This window comes from Pelophylax lessonae (assembly GCF_965119305.1).
Source record: "Pelophylax lessonae genome assembly, chromosome: 2".
In the NCBI taxonomy this organism is placed as follows: domain Eukaryota; kingdom Metazoa; phylum Chordata; class Amphibia; order Anura; family Ranidae; genus Pelophylax; species Pelophylax lessonae.
Genome location: NC_138769.1, coordinates 270,686,556 through 270,707,887, shown reverse-complemented (window position 1 = coordinate 270,707,887; position 21,332 = coordinate 270,686,556). Strand labels below are relative to the sequence as shown.

At 42.9% G+C, this 21,332-nt stretch overlaps 1 protein-coding gene across 2 annotated transcripts in view; it reads right to left on the bottom strand.

Moving 5' to 3' along the window:
• Window positions 1–3,856: 3,856 nt before the first annotated feature.
• Window positions 3,857–21,332, bottom strand: part of REN (renin) — an 822,085-nt gene continuing 804,609 nt past the window's right edge. For both annotated transcript variants that reach the window (XM_082245108.1, XM_082245109.1), the window contains one exon: window positions 3,857–4,135. In XM_082245108.1, coding sequence (XP_082101234.1) covers window positions 3,974–4,135 — 162 coding nt within the window. In that variant the 3' untranslated portion in view covers window positions 3,857–3,973. The remainder of the gene's footprint in view (window positions 4,136–21,332) is intronic.

Below are 21,332 nucleotides of genomic sequence, written 5' to 3'. Positions count from 1 at the left end.
GGTGAAAGAAGGCAGTGTGTAACATATTAAAGGTCCGTCCGTGAGGTGGGTTCGTCCAGGTGCCACAAAAGTAATCCGCTGTAGCCGATGGATGTCGGCACTTCCTGGATCCTGGGGACACAGAGATGGGCTTCCGGCGACACTACCCTGGTCGTGACGTAGGGACGTGATGACGTAGGTAGGCGACTCCTTCCTCAGGTCTCTATAGCGCCATCTTGATCAAGGGAAATATACTGTATAGAGGGAATGCCCTCAGGCAGCCACTGGGTCCTAGAGACCAGTAGTCGCATCACTAGGATATAAATGAAGACGCCTATACACTAAGCATGTATGGGAACATATTGTGGGCATATTATATCATAATAGCAGCAATATAAAAAAAATTATAAATACTTTAAAATGCATTGTAGATTACCACACATTGATTATTCACACACTAGGAACTTCTAAAAACCTATGTGACCTGGAAATTCATAAGTGATAAAACTGGGGTTAATGAATGGTGATGAAAAAATAATAAATAATAATAATAAATAATAAAAAATAATAAAAAATATATATAATAAAAATGAAAAATATATATAAAATGGAAAATGAATAAAAAAGAAAATAACACTATAAATAAAGTAAAAAAGTAAAAAAGTATAAATAGTCATGAAGATAATGTCATAATAAACAGGCATTATTTGAACAAACTTGTACCCACGTGGCTGTGTATTATATTAATATATAGAAAATTATTATATAAAAAATCAATATAAGAAATATAAGTCGCATAAAAAACTAATATATATATGTTATATAAAAACAAACCACATGTTTTAAAAGACCAAGGAGAAAACTCTCTAAGAAATGTATCAGGGTGAATTAGAAAAGTATCAAATTAAGGAATTCGTTTCTACCTCTTCGTTGAGCCCCCCTGGCACCAGAGTATCCAGAGTATAAATCCAGAAGGCCTCTCTCTTGCATAGATGTTTAAAACGTTGGGCTGTTGAAGGGGTGGCTGTTATGGATTCCAGAATCCAAACCCTGAGCCCAAGGGAGGATCGATCATGATGTGTCAAAAAATGGCGGGGGACACTATGTTTGTCGTCCCCTGCTTCAACAAACCGGCGATGTTCTCCGAACCTTTTTCTCAGGGTACGGATAGTCCTCCCAACATAAAAAAGGCCGCATGGGCATGTCAAACAATATACGACAAGTTCCGTGGAACAATTAAAGAATTTTTTGATGGAATAGGTTTTCTCTTTGATGGTGTAGTCTTTTTGACCATGAGTCACGTGCTTGCAGGTAAGGCACAATTTCTTACGGCATTGATACATGCCGACTAAGGGGATGAGGGTAAGTTGTGGTGTAGGAGATATAGATGTACTTTTTAGTTTACTAGGAGCCACCATATTTTTTATATTCCTAGCTTATATGTTATTTTGGGCTTGGGTGATAAAATGTCCCTGAGGTGTGGGTCCTCCAAAAGGATAGACCAATGTTTGGTTAATACTCGTTCCATTTTCCTGAATTTGTTATGGAACTGTGTGATGAATCTAGGTGTAGTGGACTGCATATCAGATTTAGTAGTTTTCTTTCCTGGAGGGCCTTTCGTGTACATACTATGTGCGGTATCCACCAGGGGCTCATGGAACGATTTCTCAACAAATTTTTTCTTTAAAAGCACACTCTGCTCCACATAATCCTCATCGTTTGTGCAGTTTATCCGCAACCTACAATACTGGCTTTTGGGGATATTCTGAATCCACCTGGGATGATGACAACTTTGAAAATGAAGAAAGGAGTTGCCAGCCGTAGGCTTGGTATAGTTTTTGGCCTCAATTTTTTCTCCTCTGTGATAAAGCAACAAATCCAAGAATACTAATTCCACTGTGCTCGATTCCCGAAGTGAATGACAGGTTGTAGGGGTTAGTGTTACAATGATGGACAAATTCCAAAAATGTTGATGTGGGACCGTCCCAGATGACCACAATATCATCAATATATCTCCCACAGAAAATGAGATGGGAGATAAAAGGGTTATTCTTCCAGATATAGTGTATATTTACTTTTTTCCTTTATTTATATCGTTATTTCCGTTTTTATTCATTTTTCATTTTATATATATTTTTCTTTATCCCCATTTTTTATTATATATATTTTTTATTATTTTTTATTATTTATTATTATTATTTATTATTTATTATTTTTTCATCACAATTCATCAACCCCAGTTTTATCACTTAGGAATTTCCAGGTCACATAGGTTTTTAGAAGTTCCTAGTGTGTGAATAATCAATGTGTGGTAATCTACAATGCATTTTAAAGTATTTATATTTTATTTTATATTGCTGCTATTATGATATAATATGCCCACAATATGTTCCCATACATGCTTAGTGTATAGGCATCTTCATTTATATCCTAGCGGTGCGACTACTGGTCTCTAGACCCAGTGGCTGCCTGAGGGCATTCCCTCTATATATTTCCCTTGATCAAGATGGCGCTATAGAGGCCTGAGGAAGGAGCGCATGCTCCGACAACGCGTCGCCTACCTACGTCATCACTTCCCTACGTCACGACCGGGGGAGTGTCGCCGGAAGTCCATCTCTGTGTCCCCAGCATCCAGGAAATGCCGACATCCATCGGCTACAGCGGATTACTTTTGTGGCACCCGGACGAACCCACCTCACGGACCGACCTTTAATATGTTACACACTGCCTTCTTTCACCTGCTCATTGTGAGTATATTGGTGTGTATTGATTCATTTTATTCAACTTTCCTTACTGCACTTAGAGTGGCGCCTGTCTTTCTTCCACACTTGAATAGGACTAGGAGCACTGTTACTTACTGTTTCTGTTTAACTGTAATGATCTTTGGAAAAGAACCAAGATCCTGCAGAGAAATTAGTTTAGTTTGAAGGAGTTTAAGTTCTTCACCTGTCTGCTCATTTCTATTTCCACAACAATACTAATAATTACATTCAATTATTAGTGATCTTCATTCATTTTTACACCAGTTTTTACACAAAGAAAATAATGGTTGACCATTATAAGAACCATTGTCAATTTTAAATGGTTTGTTTGAACCCTCTAACTGAAACTTTTGCTGGGCAGCTTGATCTGTTACGGGCTGTTGGAAAATAAACTTACTGGCTGCATTACCAGTAAAAATAAAGAAAAAAAAAGCCAAGAAAATGAATGCAGCCACCACATCTAAGAATTTTAAAGGCTAAGTTTGCCTTTGCATAAAAAATAATAAAATCACATCCTTTTTGCAGGTAAAATGTGCATTTATTATTTTTAAAAACAGGAAAAAGCATTGCATTGAAGCATTGAAAGCATTGCACTCGTGATCAGCAGATCACGAGTGCTATGTCAGGTTCCTGCACACATTGCCTACAGCTCTGTTGCCCATACCTGTGTACTGGCTGTCATTGCAGAGCTGATCAGCACGCCCACAGTTCATTCAAACTACAAGTACGTCTGCCATTGTGGCTAATGGTACTTGTCATTTATTCATTCACAGGAAACTGTGAATAAATGACATGGCTGTGTGGGCAGAGCTACTTTTAAAAAGTGACAGCGGGTGCGGAGAGAGAAGGTCCAGGAGCTGGAACTTCTTACACTTTCCACCTTAAAAAATGGGTGGAAAATGTAAACTCATTCCAAAGGTCAATTAATCCTTTAAGCTGCAAAACATTTTTGTTTTTAGGTTTAATACCACTTTAAGCTTAAAGAGCCACATTTTATTTTCTTTAGATGCTCCAGGTTATTATCTTATACAGCAACATCTTTAATATTACATAGATGAAGATCAAATTTGTGGAACATTAAATTTCCGAAAGTCAAAACATTTCTAAGGATCCTAAACATTTTCTCACAATTGTACATATATGATCTGGAGTGGAATGTTTTTTTCTCAGCAAAAGATAACTTTAAACTGTGTGAATGGGAAATGACTCTGCTTGCTGCTCTTAGATTTAACTCAGAGGGAAATAGCAAATCCAATGCGGTTATTACGTCTGTCAAATTCAGTGTAGTACTGTCCTATGAATGTAGCTCCCAGAATCCACAGAGGTCCTGTGGGAGGAGGAATGTCCAGACCAGTGAATGCAATGTAGCACATTTCTTCCCCAAAATGTGATTGCTGAAAGAAAAACAAAAAAAAAAAAAGATAAAGGTTGATCAAATCACTTAAGCATCAAAAAAAACAAAAAAAAACCAAAAAAAAAAAAAAAACCCTGTATGTACCAGAGCCTTTGTAACATTTCAAATATGTGTCTATTGATTTGCCTCTCAGAAAGTTATGTGAAACAAAATAAAGTTTACATTGTTAAAAAAATCAAAGACCTCCCTAGCTATAGGGAGAAGGGGAGAAGCTATATACAGCTAGTTGTGGTTAACAAAGTGTTAATAAGTTGGCAAATTAGAATAAATGTTTAACCACTTAAGCCCCGGAGGATATGGCTGCTCAAAGACCAGGGCCTATTTTGCGATTCGGCACTGTGGGATTTTAACGGACAATTGTGCTGTCATGCGACACTGTATTCCCCACAAACAGAGCTTTCTTTTGGTGGTATTTGATCACCTGTGCGATTTTTACTTTTTGCGCGATAAACAAAAAAAGAGAGACAATTTTGAAAAAATAACAATATTTTTCACATTTTTTTATATGAAATTCCGGAAAAAAAAATGTAAACATCAAAATGTTTTAACATTTAAGGCCAATTTGTTTTCTGCTACATTTTTTTTGGTGAAAAAAATCTCAATAAGCATATTTTGATTGGTTTGCGCAAAAGTTATTGGGTTTACTAACTACGGGAAAGATTTTTGTCATTTTTATTGTTTTTTATTAACCAGTAATGGCGGCAATCTGCAATTTTTTTTGCGGGACTGCGACATTGTGGCGGACAGATCGGACCTTTGACTGACATTTTTTTACACTTTTGGGGGTACCAGTGACATTACTACAGTAATCAGTGCTATAAATATGCACTGTTACTGTAAAAATGACACTGGCAGGGAAGGGGTTAACTTTATTGGTAAACAGTGGGTTAAATGTATCCCTAGGGGCGTGATTCTAACTGTGGGGGGGGGGGGCGTGGCTTGCGATGTAACCACAGAGACATACGATCCTACATAGCAGGATCGTACAGTCTCTGCAGTAACACCAGGGAGAATGACAGACGGCTTTGTTTACATTAGCCGCCTGCCTTTCTCCCTCTCGAGCGGGAGATCGGGAGTGGCCGGCAGATATCGGAGCCACCGGTCACTCGCACGGGGATGTTAGTGAACAAGCGGGGGCAGGACGCGCGCTCGCCCCCTAGAGGCTCGCGTACCCCTACGTCGCTTTGCCCAGTAGGGGCTGACCGCTGCAGTAAATAGGCGGCGGTTGGCAAGTGGTTAAAAAGTTGCTTTAACTGACAATATTGGTTGTATTTATAAAACAGTGAATTTAATGAAACATTCACTGAAGGTAACTCAATCACTGTAAATGAAAATACATACACCACAAATATTCACCTGCAGTGAATGCTTGGAGAAAGTGACATTCCCTGTTTTTTAAATATACCCCCTTGATCTGAAACAATTTTTTTTTAAGAAATGGCTGAAATTTATAATTGCTCTATAATGAATTTACAATTAATTTCCTGGATACCAATCTTTGGCAAAATTTGCAGTGAGTGAAGTTTGCCAACTGCCTAAAATGTCTTATACATCCTTGAACTCTGGACACTTTCACCCCCTACCAGTCTAGGCCATTTTTCAGTTTTTTCATCCAATATTTTACAACTGTGTAACCTGCCCGCCTAAACTGTTCAACCTTGCACTTGATTATTTTGCACATACATTCTGCATATGAGGCTGAAACCAAGGTGGGAACTTAAAATTAATTTTACTTGTTGTATTTGGGGCAGTTGCATGTAGAGGGCAGAGCAGGTTGGCCCCAAAATCCATCAGGGAAGGGCATCCAGGGACAAGACAGATGCAGCCTGCCAACTGCCTAAAATGTCTTCTACATCTACATCCTTGAACTCTGGACAAGACAGACGCAGACTGCCGTCGAGTAGCCATTCTGCCACAGTCTGCAGGTTTTCCAGCATGCACGTCCAACAGAAGCAGACCAAATGGCTACATACACACGGGCCGAATGTCGGACATTTTTTATGCGGCTTTAGTCAGAGAGAATAGGAGAACTGTCATTTCCAAACAATGTGTAAGGGCAAAACTTACAAACGTGGTCAGTTCTCTGCCTGGAAATCATAGACTCTTGGCACCATGCAGGTTAGAAATTGAAACTCATGAGCACCCATGGCTTCTAATACCATTTCTTTGCTGATGACCCAAATCTATCTTCTACTCCTCAGCTTATCCCATCGGTTTCCTAACGCATCACTAATTTACTAACAGACATATCATTATGGATGTCATGCCACTGCCTCAAAATCTGTCCAAAACTGAGCTCATAATATTTCCTCCTCGATATGCCCCTTCCCCTGACTTCTTTGTCGAGGTTAATGGAACAACTATTAGTCCATCCCCGCATGCCAGGGTGATAAGTGTAACCCTGGATTCTGAACTTTCCTTTCGGCCACTCACTGTTCAAATCTTGGGGAACCAAACGTAAGCACTTCAATACTGGGCACTTTTACCCCCTTCCTGCCCAGGCCAATTTTCAGCTTTCTGCGCTGTTGCACTTTGAATGACAATTGCACACTGAATGGTCAACTTTTTTATTTTTTAGATCATGCAACACTGTGCACAACTTAAATTTTTTTATAATTTTGTTCAAGCAAATAGAGCTTTCTTTTGTTGGTATTAAATCACCCCTGGTTTTTCTTTATTTTTTGCTAAATAAACGATAAAAGACTGAACATGGAAAAAAAACACATTTTTTTTTATTTTTGTTATAAAATTTTGCAAATAAATAATTGTTCTTCAGAGATTTAGCCCAAAATGTATGCCTTGCGAAAGTATTCGGCCCCCTTGAACTTTGTGACCTTTTGCCACATTTCAGGCTTCAAACATAAAGATATAAAACTGTAGTTTTTTGTGAAGAATCAACAACAAGTGGGACACAATCATGAAGTGGAATGAAATTTATTGGATATTTCAAACTTTATTAACAAATAAAAAACTGAAAAATTGGGCGTGCAAAATTATTCAGCCCCTTTACTTTCAGTGCAGCAAACTCTCTCCAGAAGTTCAGTAAGGATCTCTAAATGATCCAATGTTGACCTAAATGACTAATGATGATAAATAGAATCCACCTGTGTGTAATCAAGTCTCCGTATAAATGCACCTGCACTGTGATAGTCTCAGAGGTCCGTTTAACCGGTTGCCGACCGCCGCACGACTATATACTGCGGCGGTCAGCCCCGGCCAGGCAGAGTGACGTATCGGTACGTCACTCGCCTGTCACTGACTTGCGAGCCTATAGCGGGCGGGCGCGCGCCCGCCGAGGCGCGCGCCCGCCGCGGCTCGTTCACAGGCAAGTCAGTGCGTGTGACCGGCGGACTCGATGTCCGCCGGCCACACTACGATCGCTCCTGTGAAGGGAGAAAGACAGAGCAGCTTGTGTAAACAAGCTGCCTGTCAGTTCTCCCTGTGTAAAAGTGAAGATCTGACCGTTCTACTATGTAGAACGGTTGATCTTTGCTTTTACACCAATAGCCATGTCCCTACACAGTAGAAAGCATGCCCCTAGGACACACTTAACCCCTCCCTGTCCAATAAAGTTAACCCCTTCCCTGCCAGTGTCATTTTTGCAGTAACAGTGCATATGTATAGCACTGATTACTGCAGTAATGTCACTGGTAACCCCAAAAGTGTCAAAAATGTCAGTCAAGGGTCCGATCTGTCCGCCGCAATGTCGCAGTACCGAAAAAAAAATCGCAGATCGCCGCCATTATGCGTTAAAAAAAAAAACACCAAAAATGACAAAAATCTTTCTCTTTGTTAGTAAACGCGATAACTTTTGCGCAAACCAATCAAAATACGCTTTTTGCGATTTTTTTTACCAAACATAGGTAGCATAAAACAAATTGGCCGAAAAATGTTAAAAAATTTTGATTTTTACTTTTTTTTTTGGGGAATTTCATATAAAAAAATGTGAAAAATATTGTTATTTTTGCAAAATTTACGCTCTTTTTTTGTTTATAGCGCGTGATCAAAAAATCGCACAGGTGATCAAATACCACCAAAAGAAAGCTCTGTTTGTGGGAAAAAAAGGACGTCAAATTCGTTTAGGTACAGCGTCGCACGACCGCGCAATTGTCCGTTAAAGTCACGCAGTAAAAAATCGCAAAAAAACCCCTGGTCCTTTAGCAGCCAAATCCTCCGGGGCTTAAGTGGTTAAAGCGTAGAGAGCATCATGAAAAACAAGGAACACACCAGGCAGGTCCGAGATACTGTTGTGGAGATGTTTAAAGCTGGATTTCGGATAAAAAAAGATTTCCCAAGCTTTAAACATCCCAAGGAGCACTGTGCAAGCGATAATATTGAAATGGAAGGAGTATCAGACCACTGCAAATCTACGAAGACCTGGCCGTCCCTCTAAACTTTCAGCTCATACAAGGAGAAGACTGATCAGAGATGCAGCCAAGAGGTCCATGATTACTCTGGATGAACTGCAGAGATCTACAGCTGAGGTGGGAGACTTTGTCCATAGGAAAACAATCAGTCGTATACTGCACAAATCTGGCCTTTATGGAAGAGTGGCAAAAAGAAAGCCATTTCTTAAAGATATCCATAAAAAGTGTTGTTTAAAGTTTGCCACAAGCCACCTGGGAGACACACCAAACATGTGGAAGAAGGTGCTCTGGTCAGATGAAACCAAAATCTAACATTTTGACAACAATGCAAAACGTTATGTTTGGCGTAAAAGCAACACAGCTCATCACCCTGAACTCACCATCCCCACTGTCAAACATGGTGGTGGCACCATCATAATTTGGGCCTGCTTTTCTTCGGCAGGGACAGGGAAGATGGTTAAAATTGATGGGAAGATGAATGGAGCCAAATACAGGACCATTCTGGAAGAAAACCTGATGGAGACTGCAAAAGACCTGAGACTGGGATGGAGATTTGTCTTCCAACAAGACAATGATCCAAAACATAAAGCAAAATCTACAATGGAATGGTTCACAAATAAACATATCCAAGTGTTAGAATGGCCAAGTCAAAGTCCAGACCTGAATCCAATCGAGAATCTGTGGAAAGAACTGAAAACTGCTGTTCACAAACGCTCTCCAGCCAACCGCACAGAGCTCGAGCTGTTTTGCAAGGAGGAATGGACAAAAATTTCAATCTCTCGATGTGCAAAACTGATAGAGACATACCCCAAGCGACTTACAGCTGTAATCACAGCAAAAGGTGGCGCTACAAAGTGCACTACAAAGTTATTTAGGGGGCTGAATAATTTTGCACGCCCAATTTTTGAGTTTTTTATTTGTTAAAAAAGTTTGAAATATCCAATAAATTTCGTTCCACTTCATGATTGTGTCCCACTTGTTGTTGATTCTTCACAAAAAATTATAGTTTTATATCTTTATGTTTGAAGCCTGAAATGTGGCAAAAGGTTGCAAAGTTCAAGGGGGCCGAATACGTTCGCAAGGCACTGTATATGCACCTGTCATACAAGTGCAGAATAAATAGGCCTTGGGGGCTGGTAGTGAGCTAAACCAAAACATTGTTGGAAGCTAGCAGAATCAAGGTAGAGGAATAGGATAGGCAGCATATGCAGTCTTCAAGGCATGGCAGACCCCTAGCAAATTCAATCAGTTACATCAGCATCAGGGGCTTGATAGCTCTTGTTGATCCAGGACTGGTTCATTTTGATAAAAGTCAGCTGGTCAACAGAGTCTGTGGACAGACGCACTCTTTTGTCCGTCACAAAACCTCCAGCAGCACTGAACGTCCGTCCGGAAAGCACGCTGGAAGCAGGACAGGCCAGTAGCTCCATTGCATATTGAGCAAGTTCTGGCCAGTGGTCCATCCTCAAGACCCAGTAACCCAGTGGATGCTCAGCTGGAAAGGTCTCCAAGTCTGCTCTTGCACGTAGATAATCATGCACCATACGATGGAGACACTGCCGATGGTTGCTTATATCTAACAGCCCTGGGTGCTGCTGAGGACTAAAGAACTGTTTAAAGGCATCGGTCAGCTGGCCGCCTTCTCCACCGCTCCTCCTTTGGCTAAACGATGCCTCAGAAACACATCCAGAGAATGTTTACCTCCCAGTGTCTGGAAAGGTGGTAAATAAAATGTCATGGTCTCCTCAAGATGTTTCATCCTCTGCTCCCTCTCCGAAGGCAAGATGAGCTCTGCAACTTTACCCTTGTAACGTGGATCAGGAAGGGTTGCCAACCAGTAATTATCCCTGTCCTTGATAGCACGAATCCTCGGGTCCTTTCGTAGGCTTTGCAGAATCAGGGAGCCCATGCAACGTATGTTGGAGGAGGCATGAGCTTCTGAGTCCTCTGGGTCACTTAGGATGACATTGTCAGCAGGAGAAACCTCTCCCCAACCACGTACAACTCCTGGGGTTTCTGGGGAATCAAAAACCATCCCTTGAAGACTGCTGTATGCTATCCTCTACATCCATGCTGCCGAAATCCTCCTCCTCCTCTTCCTTCTTTGTGTTTTGTGGCCCTGCAGGAATTATCTGCATAAAGGGGGCCTTGTCCTCCTCTTCCTCCCGCTGTTCTGCCTCAAATGCCCTGTCCATGATTCCACACAGCGTGTGTTTCAGCAGGTAGACTAGAGAGATAGTGTCACTGATGCAGCTGCTGCAGAATTGCCAACGTTGAGTTCCACCTGGTGGGCATGTCACAAATGAGGCGGTTGGTGTGCAGGTTGAAATCCCATTGAATGTCAGATAACTGAGCACTGGCATTGTACGAATGGTGGAAATGGCCACAGACTTCTCAGATGTGGCAGAACCAGCACCAGCTTTTTGGAGGCGTGGTGGCAAAACAAGCTGCAACACCAAACCCTGTCCTGCATTCTTCCCAGCTGCCAGCAGAGTTACCCAGTGTGCCGTGAACGAAATGTAACGTCCCTGTCCATGCCTGTTGGACCAAGAGTCAGCAGTAATGTGCACCTTCCAGCTGACCGCCCTTTCGAACGAGGCCAAAACACTACCTTCCACATGACGGTAGAGAGCCGGAATGGCCTTACGCTAAAAAACGAAATGCCTTTTTGGGACCTGCCATTGTGGTGCAGCACATTCCACAAATTTGCAAAGGCAGCTGAGTCTACCAGATGAAAAGGCAGCAATTGTAATGCTAGCAATTAGGCCAAGCTAGCATTAAAATGCTGCGCATGTGGATGGCTGGGACAGTATTTCTTTCTATGGTTCAGCAACTGGGGTAGTGAAATTTGCCTGCTGCTCAAATCAAGCGGTGACGTACTGCTAGCAGATTGGGTGCAAGTCTCTGTGGCACTCATTGCTATACCATCATCCCTCTCAATGCTGGTATTTGAGAAGGCATGAGGTATAGTAGGGTTATCACAGATGAGGAGCAAGGTGATGTATGCTTGTTTTGATCTGGTGGCCAACGGACTGCATGGCAGGTTGTCATATGCCTTGTCAAGCATGTGGTACCCAAGCGACTGGTGTTCTGGCCACACTTGATCCGCTTCAGACAGATGTTGCAAACTGCAACGCTGCGGTCTACTGCACATGTGTTGAAAAAAGCCCACACTAATGAATTTTTGGGAATCCACTGGGACTTTGCAGCACCCTGCACCTGTGGAGCTCTGTGCTGTGATGTAATAGATGGGGTACTGCTATGGCGGCCCCTGGAGCACATCCTGCCTCATTGGAGTTGTGCCTCCCCTCCTCCTCTATCCTGTTGAGCACCCAAGTACAGCCAGTGACCGCATCATCCCCTCCCTCCTTGTCACTGGAGCAACCTTGGCAATATGCTTCAGCTGTGGCAACATGACTGCTCGTTTCTTATCATTGTCACCCCCTCTCTCTAGACTCACGTTATTCCCTTTATGAACCTTCGAACCAACATCACAGCTTTCAAATTGCTGCGCATCCTCCAGCAGCATGTCACTGACACTATGATCGAATAGTTCAGGTGCCTCCTCTGTGCATGATGGTTGGGCGACAGAAGGAGTAGCTGTGGAGAAGGAGTCTGTGGAATGGGCCGCTTTGGCAGCTGCGGTGGAAGGCAAACTACTGTGAGCATGGGTGTCAGAGGACGAGGAGGATAAAGACGGCTTATTGATCCACTCCACCAATTCTTTCACATGTTGTGGCTGAATAACATGGGCAGCACTGGAAAAAAAGGACGGACGTGCCCCGCCTGCAGAGGATGCACTATGTCGACTGTGACCACCACTTTTCACAATGGACACAGAGGCTGCTTGATCTCTTTTTGTGGCCTTTGAGCGTCTGCCTCTCCTTGTCAGCCTTTCGGACATGATGTTGATAGAGATCAATATAGGATATGACCGATACCCTATATAGGGCAACTGACCGATACATACTCAATAACCTGATATGATGTATTTGATAGCCCTATATATAGATAAGGATGAGATGGGAATAGGGTATATGCAAGTGACCAATTAAAATACTCTATCACCTGATATGATGTGATCAATAGCCCTATATATAGATAAAGGTGTGATGGGTATAGGGTATAAGCAAGTGACCAATTAAAATACTCTATCACTTGATATAATGTAATCGATAGCCCTATATGTAGTTAAAGTTGTGATGGGTATAGGGTATACACAAGTGACCGATTAAAATACTCTATCACCTAATATGATGTAATCAATAGCCCTATATATAGATAACGGTGTGATGGGTATAGGGTATACACAAGTGACCGATTAAAATACTCTATCACCTAATATGATGTAATCAATAGCCCTATATATAGATAACGGTGTGATGGGTATAGGGTATACGCAAGTGACCGATTAAAATACACTATCTATCACTTGATATGATGTAATCGATAGCCCTATATATAGATAAAGTTGTGATGGGTATAGGGTATACGCAAGTGACCGATTAAGATACTCTATGATGTAATCGATAGCCCTATATATAGTTAGGGATGTGACGGGTATACAGTATACACAATGACCTGATATGATGTAATTGATAGCCCTATACATAGATAGAGATCTATGTATGGTATATGGTCTGTGGTATGCACTACTAAATATACTTCTCAGTATCTAAACTTGAAACTTGTAAAAATCACAAATCTCTCTCCCTCCCTACACTGCTAGGAATGTCTCACTGCACTGTCCGACAAACTGCAAAGAAACGATTCTCTCCCTGTCTTAAACACGTTCCTCTCCCTCCCTGCCAAGAATTTCTCACTGCACTGTCTGACAAACTGCAAAAAAAGCTATTCTCGCCCTGCCTCAAATACGTTCCTCTCCCTGTCTCCTCACCTGCACAATCACACTACACGCTGCGGCTGCGGCTGCGTGAGCAGCCTTTATGTAGTGTGGGGCGTGTACTTGGCCCCTGAGCCATGATTGGCTAAGGGCAGCCTACCTTTTGTCCAATCATGGCAGAGATCATTTGATTGGCCAAAGCATGAGGTCAGGGTGCATGCTCTGGCCAATCACATAACTTTCTGCATGCGCGCAGTGCATTGTGGGATTTTGAATTTCCCGCGAAGAAGCACATTTGTTCGTCATTCAACGAACGAATGGCCGACCGATGTTTCGAGACGAACTTAGGTTCGACTCGAACTCGAAGGTCATCCCTATTCTTAGGATCCATGCTTACTCCATCTGGAGAAATAATATACCCCAGAAACAGGATCTGGGTTTGTTTAAACTCACATTTCTCCAATTTGATGTAAAATTGGTTCTGCCCTAATCTTTTAAAGACACTGCAAACATGCTTGTGTTACTCCTCCAGGTTATCGGAAAAAATGAGAAGGTCATCCAGATAATAAGCAATTACAAACTGGTCCAACAGATCTCAAAAAACATTGTTGATGAAGTGTTGAAAAGTTGCAGTGGCATTGCATAGACCAAAAGGCATAACCAAGGACTTGAAATGTCCGTATCTGATTTTGAAAGTGGTTTTTCATTAATCTCCGTGACAAATATGAACAAGGTAATATGCCCCCCCCCCGTAAGTCAAGATTTGTAAACATATTTCAACATTTCAGAGATTAAAGGTAGAGGATAATGGTTTTTAATAGTGATTTTATTCATGTGCCTGTAATCCAAGCATGGACGCAAGGTGGAGTCTTTCTTTTCAACAAAGAACAGGGCTGCTCCTGCAGGAGATGTTGAGTGTTTCTAAATTTTCATCAAGCCACTCCCTGAGCACTTTTAATTCCAGTTCTGGCAAATTGAAAAGGCAGCCGGAAGGTATTTCTGCCCCTGGGAGCAGCCCAATGGGGCAATCATATGGGTGATGAGGAGCCAACTGGTCGGCATTCTTCTTATCACAGACATCCCGAAAATCATGATATTGTGGAGGCAGATTGTCATATGACTGTGTGGTAACACATCCACCTGTGACTCCTTGATCGTTGAAGAACTTGTTTGACAAGGCTCTCTACAGTATTCCTCGCAATGGCGGGATGTAAAATTTATAATCTGTGCTTTCTAATTGATGGAGGGATTATGGGTGAAAAACCAAGAAATCCCCAAGATGACAGGAAATTTAGGTAACGTAATTAGCTGAAGACTGATGGTCTCACAATGGTCAGCCTCAAATTGAAGTACCAAAGGGACTGTTTCATGGGTAATAGGTCCTGAAGTTAAGGTTGAACCATCCACCATCTCCATATCAATAGAGGCAGTTTTTATTTTTGTTTGAATATTATTGTTGTTGGCAAATTCTATGTCCATAAATTTCCCCCCTGCACCAGATTCCAGCATAGCAGAGCAAGGAATTTCAATGCCCTGAGAGATAAGTTTAATAGGGAGGACAAAATGAGATAGTAAAGAATTTATCATTTTTCTTCCTGAATTAAGGGAGTTTATTTGTTCAGGCCTGATCACATCTACCAACGCAATTGTTCTTCTAACTTTGTTAGGACAGTTAACTGCATAATGACCAGAATCCCCACAGTAAAGACATAGGTTCTCAGAACGTCGTCTTCTTTCTTTCTCCTGAATGGCAATGGATCTCTTAATAGCATCTACCTGCATTGGCTCAGGAGTGTTAGAATCTGGAGAAACGTTGAAATCCTGCTGAACAAATGGAGTAGCAGAGAAACGCATGCCACCCTTACTTCCAAACTTTCCCAGCCTCTCCTTTCTGTAAGTCTCTGATCAATTTGGATACTGTAAGAGACGCTCAGTGCGCATGCCCAGGCACACTGCAAGGAATGTGCGAATGTGCATGCGCCAATGCGCGAACGTGCGTACGCAACGTGCGCACGCAATTGGCGCCAAACGGCCTATTTATACCAAGCGGTGACAGGAGCACATTGCTGAGTGGTCTTTCAGCTTGTGTTCCTGTTTACCTGTGCCCTGACCTGCTTGTGGATTTCCCGTTATACTGACCCGGCTTGCCTTTCACTCTCCTTGGATTCCTGCCTGCCTACCTGTGACCTCAGCTTGTGTTTGACCCTGCCTTTGCCTTATGCCTTTGTACCTCGCTGCCAGACTGTGTACCGACTTCGGCTTGTATCCTGACTCCGCTTCTGTCTCACGATCCTGTACCTGTGCTGTCCGGCTGTTGACAACTCCTTGGCTTGTGTTCCGACTTTGCTCCTGCCTTCTCATCCAGCATCACCGAGCTCCAGTTCCAGGTGTTCATCCGGTGATGCACAGCCATCAGTCTTCTGCCAAGACATCACCTGCTATACCGGCCCTCGTGCCACTCTGTGTCCTACACCGCCTGTCATCTCTATCAGGGGTGTTGGACAGGAGGTGCAAGAGAAGCACCTCCTGTCCAACAGCTTGGTCTCCACCAGGTATGTGATAGATACATAATTTGATTAAGGCATCAAAATCATTAGGAGTCTCAACTCTAGCCAGCTCATCCTTTACCTGTTCAGAAAGCCCTTGGCAGAACTGGCTTTTTTGTGCTGCAGGGTTCCAAGTAGTATCTGTGACCCAACATCTGAATTCTGCTGTGTACTCAGCGACAGAGCAATTTACCCTGCCTCAGACTATGCAGCTTTGCTTTAGGAAGTAGCACAGCGGTTGGGATTGTCAAAAACCTGATTCATTGCAGTAAAAAAAGTCTGAAGATTATTCAAAGTGGCACTGTCTTGTTCTATATTTGGGGAGGCCCACGCTAGATCTTCTCCAGTCAGAAGTTTGAGAATAAAGGTTACCTTCCTTTTCTCAGAAGGAAATGCAGCAGGGTGCGTTTGGAAACATAAATGACACTGATTTAGGAAATCTCTGTAATAAAGGTGGTCTCCTTGAAACTTAGATGGTAGAGGCTGAGGCATATGAGTGTTAGTATCACCTCATCCAGTAGTTGCCTCTGCAGAGTATGAATCTCCTCCTTTTGCCTTTCCACTATACTTTCTAGCTTAGCAACTTTTTCTTGGTAGGTAACACCGAATTATTGCAGCTCAGCAATTTGCTGCCTAAGAGGAGTCACAACGCTTGCTATAGCAGTCTCCATCTTTGGGCCAGAATATTCTGTTATGATCTGGGATCAGGCTCGAAGAATAGTTGCTATAGCAGTGGAAGCTCACACAGGAACCAGCAGGATAGGAACACAGGCAGGTCACCCTGGCAGATGACAAAGGTTCACCTGAGGTGCGGAATCAAGAAGGCACAATATTCTGGCAGCCAGGAAGTGCAGAGACATGGCTTAAATCAGGAAGGTCATGGGAGGAGCGAAGATTTTAAGGTTCAAGGCAAATAAAATTCATGACAGGGTCATTCAAGGAATTGTCCAGGAAACTGTTCAGCATTCCAGGTGGCTCAGCAAGCAGAGGCATTGCCAGATATAGCAGAGGTTCAAGTTCAGGTCCTGACAGAACATCTGCCTCTCCTTGTTGGCTCCCCAGACATGATGGGGTGAGAAGATTTATTACCGAAATGTAACAGATGAGGGAAATGTGTACTTGGATGCACCAATGGAAAGTGGTGTTAGGTGTACTTTAACTTAAGTACACACAGAGACACTCCCCTGACACTCTACACTGACACACTTCAATATACTGCAGGTAACCTGCCCTGAAACACTAAACTGACACAGTACAGTAAAAATGAGCAGCTGCACTATCACTATATTAACCACTTGCCGACTGCCTAACGACGATTTACGTCGGCAGTCAGCCCCTCACAGGCAAAGTGACGTAGATCTACGTCGCTAGCCTGTGAGGGTCTAGGGAGCGAGCGCGCGCCCCCCGAGGCGCGCTCCCACTCCCGTGTGGTCACGGACCCCCCGCACGTGTGACCGGCAGACCCGATGTCCGCCGGTCACTCTGCGATCGCCGCTACAGAGGGAGAAAGTCAGGCAGCTAGTGTAAACAAGCCGCCTGTCATTCTCCCCTGTGTAGAAACAATGATCACACAGTTCTACTATGTAGGACCGTTGATCATTGTTCCTAAAGCCCAAGCCACAGCCAATCACAGTTATAATCACGCCCCCTAGGGACACACACAGCCCCTCCCTCTCAAAAAAGTTAACCCCTTCACTGCCAGTGTAATTTTACAGTAACAGTGCATATGTATAGCACTGATTACTGTAAAAATGTCACTGGTAACCCCAAAAGTGTCAAAAATGTCAGTCAAGGGTCCGATCTGTCCGCCCCAATGTCGCAGTCCCACAAAAAAATTGCAGATCGCCGCCATTACGCGTTAAAAAAAACAACAAAAATGACAAAAATCTTTGCCTTTGTTAGTAAACGCGATAACTTTTGCGCAAACCAATCAAAATACACTTTTTGCGATTTTTTTTTTTTTACCAAACATATGTAGCATAAAACAAATTGGCCGAAAATGTTAAAAAATTTAGATTTTTACATTTTTTGGGGGGGGGAATTTAATATAAAAAAATGTGAAAAATATTGCTATTTTTGCAAAATTGACGCTCTTTTTTTGTTTATAGCGCATGATCAAAAAATCGCACAGGTGATCAAATACCACCAAAAGAAAGCTCTGTTTGTGGGAAAAAAAGGACGTCAAATTTGTTTAGGTACAGCGTTGCACGACCGCGCAATTGTCCGTTAAAGTCACGCAGTGCCGAATCGCAAAATACCCCCTGGTCAGGAAGGGGGTAAAATCTTCCGGGGCTTAAGTGGTTAACAGTACACTGATACTTTACAATCACAATAATGAACTATAGCACACTAACTCGCTAGTAGCAATGAACAGAGCTCTGTTCTATCTCCACTCCAATATCACACTGCAAATAGCTCCTCTGGGAAGAAGGTGTGGGGTGGGTCTATGGACAATGATTGGGCACAGTCATCATTAAATTCTCCAGTCATGGCCCTGACAGTGTTCTGTGCCCTGATTGGACAAATCCTTCATGGCTTCAGCCAACCAGGGCTTCCAATGCACTGTACGGCATGCAGTGCATTGTGGGGTGCTCGGGTGGTCAAACAATCAATCGAACACTACTGGCAACCTTTATCAACACCCATTTTCCTCTCTCTGATCACAACAGGATACAGTTTCAGAGTATCCTTTTCTTCAACCACCTTTCTCCCCCAAGCAGCAAATGATTAGTTGTAGAAACCTTCACCACTTCTCTTTCCTATTTTGCTACTGACCACCTCTGACAAAATCTTTTCCCTTTCCTGTCCGAACCTGGCCACCTCTGTTTACAACAGTTCAAACAATTCACTCTCATCCTCACAGGAATAATATACCTTATCTAACAGCACAGTCATCACTTTCCTCTTTTGAATCAGCTTCTACTGAAGAAGTTACCAAACTGAAGCTCAAGACTGTGCATTACTGAAGTACTGATTGCCACATTGAGACACAGACTTCCTTACCCCTCCATTGCCGCAGCCTATCTACTTCATGTATTCCTACACTGTGTGCAGAATCTCCTGTACAACAGTCTATTTCTATACAGGTAGGAGCTTTACATCCACTCCATGCCTATCTTGCTTCAAGTAGAAACTAGCTCCACCAACCCAGTTCTCCATTTAAAGCGACATACATCCGTTAAATTCTGTTCCTACCCCAACCCAGCTCACACAACCTCTGCAATCATTAACTGTCGTTAAAGAGACCTCCTCGGTTTGCTGTCATATTCTAAAAGGGAACTCTGCTTGCTGTTGCACTATATCTCTGGGAAATATCATTCTCTTTTAAAGAGACAACATCATTATTCTGCACCAACATAAGAAAGTCAGCTAGCAGGCAGAAGAAGTCACGCCCATGTCTAATGACTGGTTCTCTATGAGACACTGTATTCCCAGAAATGTTGTAGAGTTATATCCTTTCTATAGTCACTGGGAGCCCGCAAGTGAGCTAGACCATCATTTCTTGTTCTTTACTCTTTTGCTTACTTGGGGAAAACTTCTCAGTGTGAGAGCTAATGCCCAACACTCTGGCCTGCAGGACAGTCCGGTCTAGTTAAAACATTCTGGCAATTTCTGGTCTGGCAACCCTGGATTGCCCATGTCCAACCTTCTTCATTTGATATTACGCTTCTATCGATCTAGTGATCCTCCAACACGAACCCAGTGGGACTCTTCTTTCCTATCCTTCTCCCTCTTTTTTCTTTTTCCTTTCTCTCTCCATTTACCTTTCTGCGCCTTGTGCCTTACTATGGCGCTCGGGTAGTCAAACAATCAATCGAACACTGCTGGCAACCATTACCAACACTTGTTTTCCTCTCTCTGATCACAACAGAATACAGTTTACAACCCTGGATTGCCCATGTCCAACCCTCTTCATTTGATAATACACTTCTATCGATCTAGTGATCCTCCAACACGAACCCAGTGGGACTCTTCTTTCCTATCCTTCTCCCTCTTTTTTCTTTTTACTTTCTCTCTCCATTTACCTTTCTGCACCTTGCGCCTTACTATGGCACTCGGGTGGTCAAACAATCAATTGAACACTACTGGCAACCTTTATCAACACCCGTTTTCCTCTCTCTGATCACAACAGGATACAGTTTCAGAGTATCCTTGTCTTCAACCACATTTCCCCCCCAAGCAGCAAATGATTAGTTGTAGAAACCTTCACCACTTCTCTTTCCTATTTTGCTACTGACCACCTCTGACAAAATCTTTTCCCTTTCCTGCCCGAACCTGGCCACCTCTGTTTACAACAGTTCAAACAATTCGCTCTCAAGAGGTTCTGAGTTAGACCCTTTCTATAGTCACTGAGTTCTTTACTCTTTTGCTCACTTGGGGAAACTTCTCAGTGTGAGAGTTAATGCCCAACACTCTGGCCTGCAGGACAGTCTGGTCTAGTTAAAACATTCTGGCAATTTCTGGTGTGGCAACCCTGGATTGCCCATGTCCAACCTTCTTCATTTGATAATACACTTCTATCGATCTAGTGATCCTCCAACACGAACCCAGTGGGACACTTCTTTCCTATCCTTCTCCCTCTTTTTTCTTTTTCCTTTCTCTCTCCATTTACCTTTCTGCGCCTTGTGCCTTACTATGCCTGCCTATTTTACCTGCGTATCTGCCCACCAGATATTGTCCTGGTTTGGATGGTTACAATGTTTGCACCCCCTCCTTTTTTTTTTTCTATTCCCTTTTTACATTTGTAACAGGAAGTCAGCTAAATCTGGGAATGTAGTCACAGGAAGGAGATACATTTCCACCTGATTTAGAAAGTCCATTAATTAATTTAGGGTGTTGGCTACAGAGCTAGCCAGCAGGAAGTTGAAAGGCCTTCACCTGTTCAGAATGAGGGAGTTAAGGCTCTATAATTTGTTCAGAGAAATTCCTATTGTTTGCTGCCTCCAGAAGCTGTGTCCTGAAGCCATGTGGGCTGGGAGCAGGAGGACAGTCAGCGTGTGCCTCCCGACAGGATGTGTGGGCCTGGGAGAAGACCCCCCGGAGTGATGTGTGCCCGGGACGGTAACCAAGGGTGAATACGTCTCAAAGGTGAGAAGACGAACTGTTGATGTGAAAGAAACAAAGGACTGTGTTGCCCTGTGAAGCTATTATAAAAGGACTATTGAGTGTCCGCTGGAGGACAAGGAAGTCTGCCCGACGGTAGGTTGGAGACAGACACTTAGGCAGGTTCCAGTTGTGAGAAGGTAGCCGCCCACAGAGGCAAGGATTTATTTTCTGTTTTATTTTATTTTGGATGTTTTGCTGCATACAGCCTGGTGAAGAAAACACCATTTAATAAACCACACTGTTTGTTTGCAAGCACTTGTCGGCTACCTCTCTGGGAAAACGCACCCCCCAAGGGGTCATCCACACCCACCACCG